This window comes from Lacerta agilis, chromosome 9 (assembly GCF_009819535.1).
Source record: "Lacerta agilis isolate rLacAgi1 chromosome 9, rLacAgi1.pri, whole genome shotgun sequence".
Classification (NCBI taxonomy): domain Eukaryota; kingdom Metazoa; phylum Chordata; class Lepidosauria; order Squamata; family Lacertidae; genus Lacerta; species Lacerta agilis.
In genome coordinates, this window is record NC_046320.1 from 9,140,772 (window position 1) to 9,160,592 (window position 19,821).

The following is a 19,821-nucleotide window of genomic DNA, read 5'->3' on the forward strand; positions in this document are numbered from 1 at the left end:
TATATGTAGGAGAAACCAGCAATCATCCTTTCTGGACTGCAAAGCCTTCCCACGGTCTTGGAAGCTGTGCTCCTGTTGCTCACATAAGCGTTGAGAAAATGAGCCATGTAATCTTGGCTTGTTTAGGGCTAGAAGAGGACCACTCCAAGAAGTAAAGCGCTGTTCTGTGTTTGCTGCCTATTTGATTGTCATATGTCTGCCTTCCTACTGGGGACATCAGAAGATCTTTTTGGTTAGGCCAGGCACCTTGGAGAAGGCAGAATCAATGGAAGAGCATTCTCATTGTCCCTGGTGCCTGTGCTGTTATTTAACATGGTTAATACAAAGGCAATGATGTAGTGTATCTTTTTTTTATTCAGCTCTTTGCCCTTTTCTTTTTGTCTTTTTAAAATTTTTATTTATGCTTTTCAGATTTATACATTTCACTAATTTTACAATCACTTTAACATTTCAAAACTTGACTTCCTTCCCCCCCTCTTTTTTGCAGTTCCTTAAATTTTTAATATCTTCTGCATATCCAAATTAACTTAATTTGCTCATTTATTCATCTACTTTAAATATATACTCTTATCAGACTGCAGATTATTACAGTAATCCTGCCAATGTTCTTATCCGTTTACAATTTATCTGTAAATATTCAATGTTTTCTTTGATTTGTCACGTTTCTTTCTGTCTTGCCTTTTGTTTAATCTTCCCTGCTGGAACCCTCCTTGTAAAATATGAACACACCTGGCTGCAGCTCTAAAAGTTCTTCCGATCAGTCATCACCGGCTCCTCCTCCTCCTCCTCTTCCTCCAGCTCGTCTTAATCCCTCGGCCACTTCGCCCAATTTCTTTAAACATTTTAGGCATAATTCAAGTGGAGAACAAAGTGGGCATGCTGTGCCAAAGAGGTGAGAGAAGAGATGTGGGGAGTTTGTTTATGATCCGCATTTTAAAGAACATTTCAAAACATAAAAACCACCAGAAACCCCAGTGGTTTCATGCTTTCACCTATAAGGATGTACTTTTCGTGCTTCATTTGAGGTTTTGCCTTAATTATGTGGAAGTAAAAATAAGTTCTCACAACCTTTGGTGGGCTATGTAGTTTGAGGAACAGGAATGGACTTTTTCCCTACTCTGAGGTGCATCTTTTGAAGCTTCTCTGTAGTGTCATTATCCCACACTCAGATTATTCTTTACTAGGCGCTGTGGTTTAAACCAATGTGCCACTTGGACTTGCAGATTGGAAGGTTGCCAGTTTGAATCCCTGCGATGGGATGAGCTCCTGTTGTTCGGTCCCAACTCCTGCCAACCTAGCAGTTTGAAAGCACACAGTGCAAGTAGTTAAATAGGTACCGCTCTGGCGGGAAAGTAAATGGCATTTCCGTGTGGTGCTTTGGCTTCGCCAGAAGCGGCTTAGTCATGCTGGCCACATGACCCGGAAGCTGTACGCCGACTCCCTCAGCCTGTAAAGCGAGGTGAGCACCGCAACCCCAGAGTTATTTGTGACTGGACTTAACTGTCAGGGGTCCCTTTACCTTTATGCTATTGCAAAGCTTGAGAAAAGCAGTGGGAATAGATTGACCTTAAATGTCCACCTGATGACTCTCTCATGACTATTTCATCTAGAAGCCAGGAGAGGAAGACAGTTAAAATGCATTTGTTTGGTGCTAGGAAAAAATTACATGGACCCAGCCTAAATCTTCTTAATTCAAGTAAATTTCATGTAAGGGTCACATGGCAGCCCTACACAAACCATCATATTTGGTGATTTTCCTGCCACATTTCCCTTCCATTTCATGAGACCAACCCGAAAGAAACCACTGCTGCCCCACTCATTTCTGAGGGGGAGGTGAAAGAGAAGGTGATTTCTCTTCCCACTGATTCAAAAGTCCAAGAAGTGAGGTTTCCTATTCATTGCTGATTTGGAATAAAGACCTAAAGAGACTTAAAATGTCTTGCAATGTTAGCCTTTGATTTCTTGTTATTTGTTTTAACACCTACAAGTTTTATTTTTCTGGTTTGTTATTTGTTTTAACACCTACAAGTATTATTATTTTTTCTGATTTAATACTGATCGTTTTTTTTTCCTGTTTTGTGTTTTTGTCCTCAATTTCACCTGGTATACTTACACTTCCTCCTTCTGAACTTCCCCCTTTCAACTGCTCTCAGCACCTCCTACCGTTCTGCTCTACGGAAAAAGCTTCACTCTTCCTCTTCTGTGCCAAACTTCTTAAAATTTCTGGCTCCTGTAGATGAAAATAACACCTCTGACTTTAGGAACACGAAAAGGTAGGGTTCTCTTCCTGCAGCTGAAAAAAATCTGTGATTGTTTAAGAAACATTGTCTCAGACTGCAGTGGGAATTGTTAAAAGTTATAATTGTTCAAATGTGGTTGGTGTGGTCATTTAATTAAAAAGCCATTTCACTTCAGTGTGTATTATTCATATTTTTAAATAATATAGATAATGTGAGGACCATGACTTTTCTAAAGTTATGTGATGGCAGTGATTCTTATAAAGTAAGCTGCCGTCCTTATTCAGTAGCTTTTCAGTTACTGCTGTTTGTGAGCAGAATGGGTCAAAGTTGTAGTTTCTCACATTCCACACGAACCCTCCCTACCTACTGTGCGTTCAGAAACTCTCTCAAAGGGCCAAAGTACGCATTTCATTAATGCTGCCGCTTTTATTTTGGAGGAAATGCAGCCGCCGGCCCTGATTTGGTGCCATTTTCCAAATCTGGAGGGGAGTCTCTCACCAGTTTCCTATCTGCCCCCACCTTGCTTACTGTGAATCCACATGACAAAGCTCTTCGCATTTCCTTTGGAGATAAATAGCAGCTTTTTCCTTCTTCAAAGGAAAAAGCAGCAGCGTTAAGGACAGCTTTCTAAAAGCGTGATTAATGCACCTCATAGTAGTTTGACTCACGAGCAGAAAATAAAGAACTGTAGTTGGAAAGACGACAACAGTTTACCTGAGAAGAAAATGGTAAGCAGCAGGGTTCCAATGGTTAAGGGTCACCAGCATAAGCGAAGCCATTGCAAGAAAGTTGCAGTAATACTGACTATGTGGAAGAATGTTCTACTTGTGGCCGGATTTGCGGAACCTGGGAAAGTGATTTGGAGTTTGATGACTTAGGATGTCACCTTATGGGGATGCTGTCGCATAATCAAGAAAGTGGGGGGGTTATGCTGTAGCTTTTTCTGCACAAAAATAGGGGTACGATAAAAATATGGGGGGGGGGGTTAAAAAAAGAACCCATAGGCCTTTCTTGGAGGTTTATATTACCTATCACTCCCACTGCTTCATTTTTATAAAAGGATGTTCAGGGTTCAGAGCACAAGACTCTCCATAGGCTGTTTTTGTCAGAGGTATTTTGGGTGAAAGGGGTAGCGCTAGCAACTAAAATTAAGTATTAGTTTCACGTGGGCCCAGCATTTCTCTAAAGTGGCCTGCTTATTACATGAAGAACTGGTGGTTGTTCTTTGTTGCTGCAAATACTTAGGAGGATTTGTTCATTCTGCTTGATGGATTGCAAAACATACTTCAGTTAACTTCATTTTGCAGTTTTTACCGGAACGATAGACAAATCTGGTTCTGACAATCCTTCTAATTTTAGTGACTACAAGCCCAAGTCAGGTGAAGCGGCTTCTATCCATGAAAGTCCTGTGAGGACCCGCCGGCATTCATGGAGACAACAGATATTCTTAAGAGTGGCAACCCCACAGAAAGGATGTGATTCTCCTAGTTGGCACGATGGTAATGGTCTTCCTTAGATAAAAAGAACCTGCCTAACTTATGCTACAGATAAAAGTTCTAATTTTTTTGTGGGTGGACAATATCATGAATTTCCAAAGAACAGATTCATAATTAGTGAACCTACTGATCCAGCAGGATTCTTCTTAATGTTCTTTAAATTCAGAAGTAATAATAATAATAATAATAATATTATAATAACTTATTATTTGTACGCCGCCCATCTGGCTGGGTCTCCCTGGCCATTCTGGGCAGCTTCCAACAAATATTAAAATACATTAAAATATCACAGATTTAAAACTTCCCTAAACAGGGCTGCCTTCAGGTATTTTCTAAATGTCAGGTAGTTGTTTATCTCTTTGACCTCTGATGGGAGGGCGTTCCACAGGGCGGGCGCCACTACTGAGAAGGCCCTCTGCCTGGTTGCCTGTAGCTTTGCTTCTCGCAGCGAGGGAACTGCCAGAAGGCCCTCGGAGCTGGACCTCAGTGTCCGGGCTGTACGATGGGGGTGGAGACGCTCCTTCAGGTATACAGGACCAAGGGCGTTTAGGGCTTTAAAGGTCAGCACCAACACTTTGAATTGTGCTTGGAAATGTACTGGGAGCCAATGTAGATCTCTCAGGACCGGTGTTATGTGGTCCCGGCGGCCACTCCAAGTCACCAGTCTAGCTGCTGCATTCTGGATGAATTGCAGTTTCTGGGTCACCTTCAAAGGTAGCCCCACGTAGAGCACATTGCAGTAGTCCAAGTGGGAGATAACCAGAGCATGCACCACTCTGGCGAGACAGTCTGCGGGCAGGTAGGGTCTCAGCCTGCGTACCAGATGGAGCTGGTAGACAGCCGCCCTGGACACAGAATTGACCTGCGCCTCCATGGACAGCTGTGAGTCTACAATGACTCCCAGACTGCGCACCTGGTCCTTCAGGGGCACAGTTACCCCATTCAGGACCAGGGAGTCCCCCACATCCGCCTGCCCCCTGTCCCCCCAAAACAGTACTTCTGTCTTGTCAGGATTCAACCTCAAGAAGGATTTAAAAAGCAGCCTGAGAAGGCAAAGTGTTCTCAATTTAATTTAATTTAATTTAATTTAATTTAATTTGATACAAACATTTTTATGTCAGCAGCAGATGTCCCATTAATATCCAGGCATTACCAGCTACATCAGGCATAGGTAAACTCGGCCCTCCAGCTGTTTTGGGATTACAACTCCCATCATCCCTAGCTAACAGGACCAGTGGTCAGGGATGATGGGAATTGTAGTCTCAAAACATATGGGGGGCCAAGTTTGCCTATGCCTGAACTACATCATCTAGCACCACTTCCTGCTATTAATCTGATTTGTAATTATGTTGGCAGCAGGCACTAAAAGTGGTTAAGAGCGGTAGACTCGTAATCTGGGGAACTGGGTTCGCGTCTCCGCTCCTCCACATGCAGCTGCTGCGTGACCTTGGGCTAGTCACACTTCTCTGAAGTCTCTCAGCCCCACTCACCTCACAGAGTGTTTGTTGTGGGGGAGGAAGGGAAAGGAGAATGTTAGCCGCTTTGACACTCCTTCGGGTAGTGAAAAGCGGGATATCAAATCCAAACTCTTCTTCTTCTTCTACGCAACTTAAGGAGGGGAAATGGTGGTGGTCGCCCTGCTAAATTGTGCTTGCTGTTTTTAACATGTACACCAGGTGGCACTGTTTCTTCTGCTTGTGACTCTTAGAGTTGCTCAGTTTGAGTCCCTTGTGCTTTTAAAGGTCAAATGTCTCATGAGTTTGGTCCTTAAGGAATCATAGCAGCCAGCTCTAGGGGGCCGTGGGTGCTTGGTCACCCACAACAATTGCAGAAAGTCAATGAGAAAAGCCAGCAAACGGGAGAGAAGCAGTTCAGCTCCACCTTCCGCAGCCAGCAAGTGAGAACCCTTTTCCAAGGGGTGGGGGGAGTGTTTCAGACACAGAGGCAGAGTCTCTCTGCCATCAAGTCTGAGCCCCTCCCATGGAAAAAGGTGCCTTGGTGACTCTGGGGAGGAGGAAAGGAGCTGCCGCTGCTACCACCAGCCTCCACAACCTGGATGTGCAACGTCACATGCTTGCACATGCATGTGTGCATGTGACATCACACGTCTGCGTTGCAGCAGTGGGCACTCACAATCCCGAGGGTGAGATGGCACCCCTGTAATGAATTAAGATCTTCTTTTACTTTTAAGACCGGAATGACTATTATTTCTAGCAGTGCTTTGCTTTTCAGTCTATGCTTTGGGAGGATTTAGAGTCTTGCATTGAAAGTAAGGAGCACAAATGATCAAAGCTCTGGGATATGCTAGTAATGCTGGCTAATGCTATGATCCAGAGGCCCACACATTCAAACAGAATGGGTGGTGGCTGTTTTTTCCGTCCAGCAGAAACTTCTTGTGTCTTACAGGATATACCTTCTGTCCTTTGAAGTAGCTTTTGAAGGGGTGGGGTGGACCGCACATCATGTGCAGCACTTTGATTGAGAGCACTGTGTTCATGTTATGCCCTTTTTTTAAAAAAGGAGATACTGTACTGAGAATAAAATCCAGTTGAGTTTGATAAGCCCTGTATATGATCCAGATTTTGTAGGCACTGTTTAGCTAAATGCAGGACTATTGTGTAAGGAAGAGCTCAGAACTGGTTCAAAATCCTTAGAAACTGTTCTTATTTTTGAAAAATGAGTTGCTATTTCTATAACAGCTGCAAAAATGGGCACCTATGTGTTGTTAAATAACTTAAGCAAAAGACAGAGTGTTAGGATTTGCAATTTCTGAGGAGCGGTGGGGGCTCTAATTACCTCCATTGTTCTTCCTTCCCTATAAGTACTGGAAGCAAAATAAATTATCTGAAAATGTTCATAGTTTTCACATATTGCAGATATGCAGAATTTCTCTCAGCGCACAGACCTGTTTAAATGTGCAGGTTTTTCTAAAGTTATTTACAAATGCTAAGCTGTATTAGCACAACAGCACACTAATTTAGTTTGCTTGCTTTGTTGGACTTTGCTCCATTTTTTTGCTCTCACAGTATTATTATTGCCCTTTTACCATTTAGGAACTGAAGCTGAGAAATGATCACTTTTTCCAGTGACAGCACAATGTGTTTGTGGCATATTTAAATCCTCAGCCTAAATCTCCCCCTGATTCCAGTCTTTCATTTTAAGCATATTGCTCATATGGACATTCATGTACATTCCCATTGACTTCACTGGAATGAGTCTTCCAGTATAAGAATCAATTCTTGAATGATTCTGTTTTGATTCTTGGCATCCTAAAAGTACTGTGGTATTGGCGCAATATGTATCCAATTTCAAATGTTTATTTCCTGGTGGAAACTAATTCATATTTAAAATATAATGTGAAATGAATTAGTTTCCACCAGGAAATAAACATTTAAAATTGTTTATTAAAATATATATAGCAAGGCGAAGTAAAATCTGCATGTAGGTGTGCATAGAGCAGCCTTCCTCAAAATAAAGCGAATCTTTCTGTTGTGCCCAAGGTATTCAGGATCTCCAGTGGAATGTTTGACTTTTAAAAAATTTGAACAGTTGACTCCCTGCAATGTCATAAACTACTTCTGAGAGCGTCTTTGGTTTTGTGTTTTTGGTAAATTTCACCAGATGTTACAATTACTAAGTGTAAAGTGACATGCATTGCATAGTGATGGCATGCAAGCCACTTTAATATGCTTTCAGGATTAGCTATTCATTTGCACCCCCACCTTGCACAGACTGGGAAAATTTCTCCACAGCATCACAAACCTTTATTATAGATATATTGTAACTGATGCTTACCTGAGGTGTTGATCTAGAAATCCAAACTATAAACATTTAGATACCAATAAAAGGCTTCTGAATGCTTCTTTCTTGTTTTGTCACCATATTAAGAATACTCTGAGTTGGGCGAACTTCCACCCAGATCACCATTGCAAGCTGTTTGTGAAGATGGGCCCTTTAGGGCAGTAAAAGAAGAGAGGAAGAGGACACCCAGAGAGCTTCGGGAACTGTGGCAAAAAGCAATTTTGCAGCAGATACTGCTTCTTAGGATGGAAAAAGAAAATCAAAAGTTGCAAGGTAAGTAAATTACTGGATCAAAAAACTGAGGAATGGCAGGAGCAGGGGAACCCGTTGGACTTGTGACTATGGCAATAAATAAGTGTTCTAGAAGAATTGTTGCCTTGTGTTTATTCAGAATCCTTTCTTCCCAATATCCTGTCATGTTTGCTTTCCTTCTTTTGCTGTACTTTACCCATAGTTTGTTTACTTTATCTTAATAGTCTCTTTGCTTGTTTTATCAGTGGCTAATCTTAGCCTGGTTCCTGGAAGTGCTGATAAGGTGCTCATTTTCTGACTCTTTTGACCTGTGGCTTTGGTATATTTGGATTCACCTTCCAGATGCTGAGAGTACTCAACATCTGTTAGTGTCCTGCTGAGTCATTCCGAGTGAAAATCTCCCAAGACTTTAATCTGTGTGAGAGGTACTGGCTTTAAACTAGTACTGGTGGAAATTGAATGTCACCCTACAAATATTTCAAGTGCAATAGGGACACTTATAAAACAACAAAAACAACCCTGAAATATTTATTTCTGCCTCGTATCCTCTAGACTATAATCCATGAAATAGGCAAAAATGGAAGACAGAATGTCCCCATGACCCTTTCCTCCATACATGCCTTTTCACAACTTCTGTGGCTACTCACAGCTATGATCTGTCTGCATTTTCCCCCCTTTCTCCTTTACTGCATGGCCCAGGTAAGGTGCTATTGAGCAAATTTATTTTGTCACGATCCGGAAATTGGAGGCGAGGAAAAATCCTTTATTCTTTTTTCGCATATGGTTTTTAGCATGCCACTATACTGTGCAATCTCGAAAGGAACTGGCAAAACCAAACTGGAAAAGAAGTATTCTTCAATCTGTAAACTGAAGTTGCAGTGGAGGACTAAGGCTGCACTCTCCTATAGATTGTCTCACTCCTATAATAAATGAAAGTGCTGTTTTTATGATGCATAATGCTATTAAATCATAAAAGTGACAGTATTCTTATGATGTATTGGAATAATATGTCCCGAGAATGACAGTGTGCTGGTAATGTATCATCACAGCAAGGGCTTGTTGTGCATATATCAAAGCAGACATCATTAAAGTGATAGCTACGATATGACAGATTACTTTTTAAATATGGTTCCAGGTTATGCTTAGTGTCCAGGCAGTGCTTTTAATGCTGCCCTTTAAGTAGAAGGAAACACAGTGCATTAACTTGTCTTTTTTCCATCTCCTTTTGCTTTGGTCCCTGTGTTCCAGTTCTCTCTCTCTAGGGTTTCTTCTGGCATATGGTAGTCCCTAACCCTAACCCTAACCCTTTCATCTACAGAAAAAGAGCAATACAGTCAATTTGCATCTTATGCATGGGTTACCTTCTGGGGATAGTGTTTAAAGCCGAAATCACGTATAGTCAAAACAACCCTTTAAAAACCAGAAAGTGATCTGTAAAAAAACATAGTGCGACACTTACCATGCTTTTAAGTTCTCAGACATGCTTACTGAACTCTGGGAAGCTCTTGCAGGATCTTTTGGGGCCATCCAAGATCTCACGAGAGCTTCCCAGAGCCTGCATGTGAAACTCCCAGAAACCGGTAAGCAATTCTGAGAGCTTAAAAGCTCTTTTCCACACTGGGAAAACCAAGTGCAGAATGAGCTTGTAAGCTAATTTGTGCGATTTCAACTGGCTAGCCTTCAGCTGTGTAAAGTTGCGAGTTGACTGTACTTTCTGTCCTCAAAATGCAATTAATCCCTTATGACACATGTCCAGGAGATCTTGTAACAGCATAGCCTTCCCTTCCCTCTTGGCAGCTGGGCAGCAAAGAGCCTCAGGATAGGCAATTATCTCCCTCTTAGCCTGGGAAGACCCAGAATAGACGGTTGGGACTCCTCCTTTGGCCCAAGGTAGTGCTCACAGCATTTCATTTATTTATATACCGCTTGACTGTAAGTGGTTTACAGAAAATAAAACCAACATTAACATGGCAGTAAAAGTTGAAAACAGGTACTTTAAAAAATTGAAAATGTAATTACAACCAACAGTTAAGCTGAAAGCAGATTAAAACATTGCATCTGGAAAGACTTTCCTGAACAAAAATGTTTTTAGCAGGTGCTGAAAAAAGTACAGTGAAGGCACCTACCTGATGTCAGTAAGCAGAGAGTTCAGTTTCCCCTTCTTATTTTTTTATCTAATCCTGACCCCACTTAGCACCTACCCACATGATGCTTCTGTAGGAACACTGACTGTATGGCTCATGTCGGCTGCATTTTCAGACTAACAACAGTTTTCAGCTTGGACTCAAGTCTGTACTATTTTCTATGTGTAAACAGTAGACAGTGCAGGTAAGATGACTGTTTTCAGTAACTTCTTGCAGTAAACTGCTAGTAAGGACAAGCCCTAGAATGACACCTTTCAAAATATCCATAATGGGGCAGCAGCATATTGAATATGAATCAGTAGCATTGTAGTACAGTATTCTTATATTACCTTATTTCCCCTTTGAAGCTGCTGAAACACACTTGCCTTTTTTGAGTGTCATGGTCCATTAGGCTGACATTTTCATTGAACTGTCAAAGCTCCATTTATCATATGCTGAATGTCATTAGCATGTACCTCTTTAATCTTTTTTGTCTAGCTTCTGAAAACAATCTGCTAAACAAACGTCTGAAGCTTGATTATGAAGAAATCACCCCATGCCTCAAAGAGGTAACGTTGGTCTGGGAAAAAATGTTGAGTACGCCAGGAAGGTCAAAGGTGAAGTTTGACATGGAAAAAATACATTCTGCTGTTGGAAAAGGTAAGTGTACTGAATTATTGCAGACATGCACACACATTCTTGAAAAGTAAACTATCAGAACACCTATTTAAATAATGCGGGTAATGTATTATATGAATATGGCTGCATTTCATGAGTGCAAGTGCTTGGGGTTCATTCACTCTCAGTGCTCATGGAATAGACAGAGCCACAAAGGAATTGCGAGTAAATTGGGAAGTCCCAATTTTGAATCATGCCTCTGTCACAAGCAAGACACACACACTCAGTCCCAGTCAGCCCCATCTGCAATATGGGGAATGACTGCAAGCAAATGGAAACAAATGGAAGTGCTGTGCATTTGCATGTAGAAATCAGGATTAATTCTTCAGGATCTTCTTCAGGAAGTTAAAAATGGGATCAGTGACTTGATCTAAAGTAGGGATGTGGAACCTGTAGTTCTCCAGATGTTGCTGAACACCAGCTAAGGTTGATTGGAACTGGAGTGAGACAACCAAAAGTCCCCATTACAGCTGGTTTTATAGATTATATTCCCATTTCTGACAGAGCCCCATAACATACTTTTTTTATTTTAAACATCCAGATGGACAATTCTTATTTATTTTAAATATTTATAAGCTGTCTTTCTGAATAAAATTATCTGAAGACTATAATGAAAGTGTTAGCAGTGAGGAAAAGGTAAAAGGTATTCCCCCCCTTTTTTTAGCAAAGTTATTTTCTGTGTACAGTTTTAGGTCACAGTCTTATACCCTCTTACCTGTTGAACACATTGATACTTACATCTGGCTAGGCATGCATAAGATTGTGCTGTTGGTTTAGTTTTCTAGGGAAGATTCTTTGAAGTACCTTGCCTTTTCTATCCCACATGTAGTATGAGAAGCTGGATTTTTTTGTTCCTGCTATGATTGCTACAACTGTGCCAACAAAGTAGTCAGTATCCTCTCCCCAGCCAGCAGTAAAATGTGTGTTCGTTTTAAAAGTAAATACAAGAACTGTACAATTCCCATTGAGAAAGAACCTAGTGACTGTGATCTTCCACTGCCAGTGTGCCTGGCGTGCTCTGGTCCATGGGGTCACGAAGAGTCGGACACGACTAAACAACAACAACAACAATGTCAGTGGTACTGGCACCAGTAAGCTGTGTTTTTCTGTTCACTTCTCCCCATCTCTTCTCAGTGAAGATAAATGGGATGGAGTAGCAGACAGCTTCATTTGGAAACTATGCCTCAGTGGGGTATCATACTGCTGAGCAAAAACAGAAAAATGTGCTTCATTAGCATTCCTCACCCCTCAAATTGTGCCTACCTTTCAGTGAATTTTTAGCACTACTGTTTGCATAAATTTGTGGACCGAGGACTGACTCAATGATGACTTTAGAAGAGAGAGAACATCCCACCACCCCTTCTACATCCATTAACAGATGTTTAAGCATCATTGGAACAAAGCAGTATCTCTTCCATTAACTTCCTTCCTTCCTAATCATAACGGGCAGTGAGAGATAGTATATTCACCCTACTTTGTCCTTTGAGAAAAGAGGGATTGTCTACCTCAAGATCTCCACCCTGCCTTGAACTTTAGCCCTGCCACCACCACTTGGCATTTAGTACTGCTCTTGACAATTTGGCCCACACATAGGCTTTAGTAGATAATTTATGTGAGTTAAGGTGCAAATTATTGGATACTGTAGTTGAGACAGATGGCTGGTACAGTGATAAATAGTATGTGGGGTCCCCCCCCCCCAATTCCAATTAATTCTTTTCTTTTCCTTTTCCTTTTTTGGTTCCTATTGCCTTTTGGAAAGGAGTTCCTCGGCATCACCGGGGTGAGATCTGGAAGTTTTTAGCAGAACAATACCAGCTTAAGCCTCAGTTTGCAAATAAACAGCAACCAAAGGATACACCTTACAAAGAACTCCTAAAGCAGCTAACCTCTCAGCAGCATGCAATACTTATTGACCTAGGTAAGTCTACAAAAAATAATAATAACCCCAACATAATACTTAGCATTTCGTTTTTTGCTGAGAAGGTACATTTTTAAAGTCATGATTTTATTTAAAATCTATTCTGTTGCAGTCTATATGCATTGATGAACTCCCCAGGTTAGAGACAATGCCTGGTGTTCAAAAGTATTCTTTATTTTATTTGCACAACATGGGATGTTCAACATCATGTTTCTTTTTAAAGGGCAGATTAAAAAGTGGAACGTGGGTCTAGGTCTCATGACTGCAGAGGAGAAACTTGAAAACATAAACAGATATATGATACTGTACCTGCATCACAGGGGGTTGGGCTAGAATACCCTTGGTGTCCGTTACAGCACTACAATTCTATGATTCTAAAGATTCAGAAACTCAAAAGGGTTTGAGTGGCATTGGGAGTAGGTCTGCTGCATATACCGTAGTTTCCCTCCAGCGAATCTACTGGTCCCCAAAGAAGCACTTACAAAACCATGTAAGGCAACCCATGATTTGCCCGGGAGTTGTGTTCCAGGTCATTACATGTGACGGTAGAGTGCACATAAGCCCGCCCCCTTTTCTGGCCACTTGCGGGTCACCACGGTGCGCAGAGTTGCACATCAACTGAACTCACGTAAATTGGTTGTTTCCTGTATACATAACTTAAAATCTCTTAAGTAAGTTCTAAAGTTCTAAATAACTTCCGCGTGCATCTGTTTGTTCCAATGCTGTGTGAATGATGACAAAACTCAGAGGAATAGTTCCTGACCACTCAAGCAGTAAGACACAGTGTAAAAAGTCTAGACCTGCACGAATACAAAAAAAACCCCTTGCATATTTTACTCTGTATAAACTAATTACAGATAAATTGTCAGTGTAATGAAACAACTTCTGAATATAATGATAAAATGCACTGCATCCTCTGTACTTCCTGTGCCTCCTAAACTTCACATTAGTGGGGACTTTTTATCCATTCCCCACAGAATATAAATGGCAGCAGCCCAAGATTAGCAAGGCACAGGAACACATTGCTATGAGTTTCCAGTGCCTCACTACAAAAATGAAAATGTTCCCAACACATTTTGAGTGTAGTCTCTTATTTAGGAAAAATGGGTTTAAAAGCAAAATATACACAATACTAAAAATGTATGGATCTTTCATTATCCAACATCACATCAAATTGTACCAGAATGTTAGGACATTTCAAGTTAAGACGTGTTGAACTGTCAGTAAGCAGTGATTAAAAGGGTTGGTTTTTTTTAAAGCATGTATTAATATTATAACTATACATTTAAATTGGATTATATACATACTAGTAGACATTAAACCCGTTAAATTAACGGGCGCTGGAACATTCCTTCCGGCGTCTCTTCCGGCGCTCTCTCTCCTCCGCCGCTTCGCTTCCGCCCATGCTCCCTCGGCTACCTTCCGGTCTTCCGCCCGGCCGCGCTCGCTCCCGCCGCGCGGCCTTTCCATTCCGCCCGCCGGCTCCCTCTCTGCCTCGCCCGCCAGGCTTCGTGGCTGGGCCGCTAACCAGGAAAGAGCCGCCTGGGGGTTTCTGCTTGATCCCTCGGAGATCCCGGGGCCCCTGCGCTCCCTTGCTCCCACCTGGTAGGCGCCGTAGTTGCTCTCGGGGTTGCTGAGCGGCGCGCGGCGCCCGAAGTCTCTGCGCTCCAAGTCCCAACGGCTGTCCGTGGGGCACATGCGCAGTAGCGCAATCCCACGGACACAGGGACTGGACGCAGAGACACTTGCACTTTATTATTGTAGATTGGCTGGTTTGTATTCAAAGGTAGTTTAACAGCTTTTTAGAATAAAAAACATAATTAGTATTTGCTAATATTAGAAGCTAAATGCTTAGATAGCTTCATTTGAATGTAGTATTGGATTGTGCCTGCTTTTCGCTGAAGCTGTATCTTTTAGCTGAGTCACACCTACTTTTGCTTGTTTCTTAAGCCTCTTTCTGTGAAAACAAAGCCTATGCTTGAAATGCTTTAGGAACATTTTCTCCTTGCGTTGCATAGTACTTGAAGAGTGGCTTAGGAGCCTGTGCAAATTGCTTTTCACCACAGTTAATTCAGCCAGCTTCCATGTGAGTTTTAAGATCAGACACAGCAAATTGCTGCCTTAATCCATATCCTTCCAAGGAAAGGTGTATTCCAGAAATGCCTGTCATCAGTTATCATGTAGTAAGAAAGAAAGGGGGGAGTATTAAGTACTCTTCTTGTTCATTCTTATTATTACGTCTTTTTCCATTTTGGATATCTTTTCCCTTTCCTAGTTAGCTCATGCTTTCAAAGTGACTCTGTTGAGAAAGACTTTCTGCCAAACAGGAGAGAGACATTGAATAGAACTGTTCAGCGTGTGTTGGAACAACTCCTACTTTGGGCAGGGAGGTAGCTGCTGCAACACAAGCTGCTCTTCCAGTTGGGAAGCAAAGCACGCTACATCTGCAGAAACACTCGGTTTCCTGCCAGCCTGGGCAGTGAGCAGCCAGACCCAGAAATCAAACAGTCTCTTCCTAGTATACAGTGTGCAGAGCACTAATCTGTTTGCAGGAAGACTTAGCTTCGGGCTTTGTCTTTGTTTTTGAAATAAGAGAACCCTGATAGCATCTGGCAAGGCAACACACCTCCCATAGATGCAATGTTCCGGAAATTAAAGGGTGGGGTGAGATTTAACAAGTGCAAAGCTACAAAAAACTGCTTTAGCTGCACTTGAAAGGATGTGGGGGATGCAGGAATAAATCTACCTCGTATTTTAATTTGGAAGAAAAGAAAAACTGGTTGTTTCTCTTGCTTTCTTTCAGAGTGGCAAACATTCTCTTCCCAATCCTCATGGGACATCTACATGGATCCCCCAATCTGATTTGTTATCCCAGTTTGTAAATCTGGATCAGATCCGTTTCAGGCTCATTCTGACCAGGAGCCAGATCACAAGCTGGAAATTGCAAATCTTCAGAAATACCATTTGCATTGTGAACCCAAATCAGCTCTAACTGTCTTGTTTTTTCACATAGGGGCATGACATTTGCAGTCATGGTGGTCCCTACAGAGGGGATCAGTCCTGAAAAGTTTCAGATGGGTAGCTCAAGTGGTTTTCATGATTTGTTGTTGTCGTCGTTCAGTCGTGTCCGACTCTTCGTGACCCCATGGACCAGAGCATGCCAGGCACCCCTATCTTCCACTGCCTCCCGCAGTTTGGCCAAACTCATGCCAGTCGCTTCAAGAACACTGTCCATTGTCCAACCATCTCATCCTCTGTTGTCCCCTTCTCCTTGTGCCCTCCATCTTTCCCAACATCAGGGGGTTTTCATGATAGCCAACTTTAAAGTTTAACATATTTTCAGATTAAAATGGACATAACATTTTGAAAACATTTATTTAATTAGGTGTGAGGTAATGGGCACGAGCAGTCAACATTAGGCAGACACTGGCAGGCTTGCAGTGAGGGGGGATAATACAGGTACAGGACAATGAGAAAAACACACAACATATTCATAGGAGTCACAGAAGAGACCCTGTCATATAGAGTACAAAGTCTATGTTGGATTTAAATCGTTCAATCTATAGTATCAAAACAATTAGACTTTATAGTTTATTAGACAAGCGACCTAACAAAATGATTTGGTTCACACGAAAACATGGCATGTTTGCTTTATTAATATTTGTGTTGCTAACCCCAATTTTTAATTTTCACAGGCCGCACCTTTCCAACGCATCCATATTTCTCAGCCCAGCTTGGAGCTGGGCAGCTGTCACTTTACAATATATTGAAGGCCTATTCCCTCTTGGATCCAGAAGTCGGCTATTGCCAGGGCCTTAGCTTTGTAGCTGGTGTGTTGTTGCTTCATATGAGTGAAGAAGAGGCTTTCAAGATGCTCAAGTTCCTTATGTTCGACATGGGCCTGAGGAAGCAGTATCGACCTGACATGACAATTTTACAGGTTGGAGCTCCAGCTTGCAATTTATATATATATATATATATATATATATATATATATATATATATATATATATTTAAAAATGCAACGGCATAAGAATTATATATTGCGTTTCCACCAATGTTCATAAAAAGAAAGCACAATACGTGAAACTCTTGTGGATTTTTATTACCCGTGTATTCAAAAAGGTTGAATGAGAAGATGCCAAATGGGAACATTGTCAGCTGTGTATCTGCTGAAGTTGGGGCACAATTTTGGAGTGTGTTAGCAGGTCAATATGCTGTCAGTGGCTGTTATGCAAATAGATTTATGAGGTTTTCCTCAGAGAAAAAAAAAAGTATCCTTTAATAAGATTGTGATGATCACCAAATCACAGTATTTTTAGCTGGCATAAAAGGGGGAGGAAGGATAGTTTTCATTTTCGAATACAATGTAGAAGGCCAATACAAAATAGCTTCAGTTTTCTTTTTCTTTTTCTCAGGTGTGTGAATGCTAATTTGTGGATATGAAAATTTTAGTTTGCTTCCTGGAAAGTATACTTAGGATCACAATTTCAGCTGAATGCACCAGGGCTTAACATTCATATTAAATGTGCATTTGGACTATCACATAAAGGTCCAAGGGAAAAGTCCTTTAAACATTTTGTCTAGTTTAACAACCTTTATTTTTATTTGCCTGTACAGATCCAGATGTATCAACTTTCTCGACTTCTTCATGATTACCACAGAGATCTCTACAATCATTTTGAAGCACATGAAATTGGACCTAGTCTGTATGCTGCCCCCTGGTTTCTTACCATGTTTGCCTCTCAATTTCCCCTGGGGTTTGTGGCTAGAGTGTTTGGTAAGTCACAATAAATGTTAAGGATACCTAGGATCCATTAAATATATTATTTCTTTGAAATTCAAGAAGTTTTTTTTCTATCAGTATGAGCCAATCAGCTAATAGGATATGAGAGCTTTTCTTAAGATTGTATGGACAAGAATGTGGAGACAAAGAGAGCATAGCAAATGCAGATGCTTTCATTCCACCATGTCAGATGCCTTATCTTTGTTTGTAAACGGAGGAATAAGTCTTTCATGACAGTAACCACACTTTCTGACAAATAGGCAATTGGTTAAAATGGGACAAAATCATTTTTAATGTGTCATATTCTATGGACAGTCCCAGAAAAGAATTGTGAATTTTGCTTAGGCTTTTAGTAAGTTGAGACAGTATTCTGATTTGACTGAACTGCATCTATTAACCTAAATTCCATGGTTGACAAAAATTTGATGGAGGCCCTAATCTCTGCCTAAACCTATTGATTGCATCATAACTTAGTATGGAATCAAGTTGACATTCCAGATATAACATGCTGAAATTATAATCCAACATTCCTCTTCACAGTCATGCATAATAAAAATATATATGATCTTTGGCATTACTTATCAATGTCTTGCTTGAATGCACATAAACTAAAACATATGCTATCTGTATATATCCCACCCTATATGTTTCCAAATGTAGGGCGGTTGCTTTTAATTATTGTGCATTTTTTCTTTTTCATTACCCTTCTTGCAGAGAAACACAGACAACTTGTTAAAAAGCAAATACACTTGAAAGGAACTGTACATGTGTAATGAAATATAGATATGTGAAAGGTCTTTGTGGAACAAAGACTAGCACTAGTTTGGGAGGAGATAAAAAAGCAAAACTTTGCTTGTTACACTGGAAGCAATGATTTGCAACAATTCTTGGAAAGTTGCTCACAAAACTTTGTATGAGGAGAGCATTCTCTCTCTTTAAAATAATGAATTACAGCAGTGGATAGCCATGTTACTTACTCCGTTGCACCAAAGACAACAAAGAATTATTTTTACGATACTTTAGATGAAGAAGAACAAAAGGAGAATTGCACACCTTAGTCCCTTTTCTTTTACAGAATATTTAAATCAGTGCCTTCCTGGTTTAGCAGCTCGCTCTTGTAGTTGTTACGCTAGAGTAGGTCTTTGGGGAACTTGGAATACCAGATAAGGAAGTTCTAAGTTAAAAAATTGGCTGTGCGGACTAGAGGGCTGCATTGTGTGTTAAACCCACCTCTGTTTTTTCTCTCTGCCTCTGTGAACTTTCAACACCCCTGTTGAAATATGGGTCCTATACAAAAAAAAGATGTATTCTCTTATTTGCTCAGCAATAGAAAAACAATGTTAACTCTGTTTCCAGATTGTATTTTTGAATCACGCTGACATTTGTTTGGATGTCTACATTACGTCGTTCCTGGCTCACCACCCAGATCCAGCAAACCTTTGCCCTGGATATGTTCTTAAAACAATTGGCCTTTTGTTTAAATGCTTGATGTGTTATACAGGGATCGACAAATTATGTGTGGCCCTGGTGGCCAACCAAGAAATTTGTTGCCATGTGGATATCCTCCAGGGGGGTAGGGTCTTTGAGATGCAGCACAAGGTCAGGGACAAGCAGAAGCTTCTCTGATTTTCTTCTTCAGCGTGAAACTGTAAGGGGTGGCAGAAGCCAATGGGCTTTCTCTGCCAGGCACCTAGAGCTCCAGCCACATGGCAGGCAACCCTCCATGCCTGCACCATCCTTCTTAGTGGGTGAGGGGCAGTGGAGGTGTGTGGCTTTCTGCACCTGCCTCTACTGTCCTTCCTCTGTTCAGAGCCAGGGAGGGTTGATGGAAGCATGCAGGGTTTCTTTGCTTCTCTCAGGGGGTCAGAGCACCACCCCACTGCCAGGCACAGAGACCAGGCATTGTGCTTGCACTGACCCCCTTCAGCTTGGAAGCAGAAGTATGTTTTGGCTAAAACAAGTAACAGGTTCCATATTTGCATTGGGGAGTGGTGAAGAATCAGCTCTCCCCTTCTTCACCTCTAGCGTTATGAAGAGGTCTTGGGCCTGTCTCCCTTGCCTGAGCCTGACTGACCCCTCTCTGTGGTAAGATCTTTGAGGAAGATTATAAAATGCTGCTGTTTTACACAGCAGCAAGACAATTGGTATGTCTGCCACACTAACATAGCATAGGTCACCTTGAACTGATCTCTTATCTCCCCCACCCCCAGCTTCTTGCATAATCACTGCTCTTGGCTTAAATTGAAAATTAGTTTTGCTTGGCTATGCTTTCAGCATTATCTGCCCTAATTCTAGCATGTATTTTAATTTTAGTTTTTTTCCTTCAGTGTGCTCTCTTAAATTTGGGTGCCTTGCTGGAAATTAATTTTGTCCGACTTTATTTAAGTGAAAGGCATATAAGCATCAAACATTTATTTTAGATGGCAAATGATTGTAAGGTTAGACTGGAACTAACAGCTGTCAGTAGAATGCATATATGGTGTAAGTGGAAAGCAATGTAAGGTATATGTCAGACAGAAAATTGTCC

The 19,821-nt window shown here is 41.3% G+C and overlaps 1 protein-coding gene across 6 annotated transcripts in view; it reads left to right on the forward strand.

Annotated features, from left to right (window-relative positions):
• The window catches only part of TBC1D1 (TBC1 domain family member 1), a 76,473-nt gene that overhangs the window by 49,317 nt on the left and 7,335 nt on the right, over nt 1-19,821 (forward strand). For 2 of the 6 annotated variants that reach the window (XM_033161347.1, XM_033161353.1), the window contains 8 exons: nt 740-892; nt 2,154-2,273; nt 3,600-3,739; nt 7,625-7,810; nt 10,411-10,572; nt 12,338-12,508; nt 16,204-16,448; nt 17,129-17,288. In XM_033161347.1, coding sequence (XP_033017238.1) covers nt 740-892; nt 2,154-2,273; nt 3,600-3,739; nt 7,625-7,810; nt 10,411-10,572; nt 12,338-12,508; nt 16,204-16,448; nt 17,129-17,288 — 1,337 coding nt within the window. The remainder of the gene's footprint in view (nt 1-739; nt 893-2,153; nt 2,274-3,599; nt 3,740-7,624; nt 7,811-10,410; nt 10,573-12,337; nt 12,509-16,203; nt 16,449-17,128; nt 17,289-19,821) is intronic. The other 4 variants (XM_033161348.1, XM_033161349.1, XM_033161350.1 and 1 more) reach the window with 4 other exon arrangements.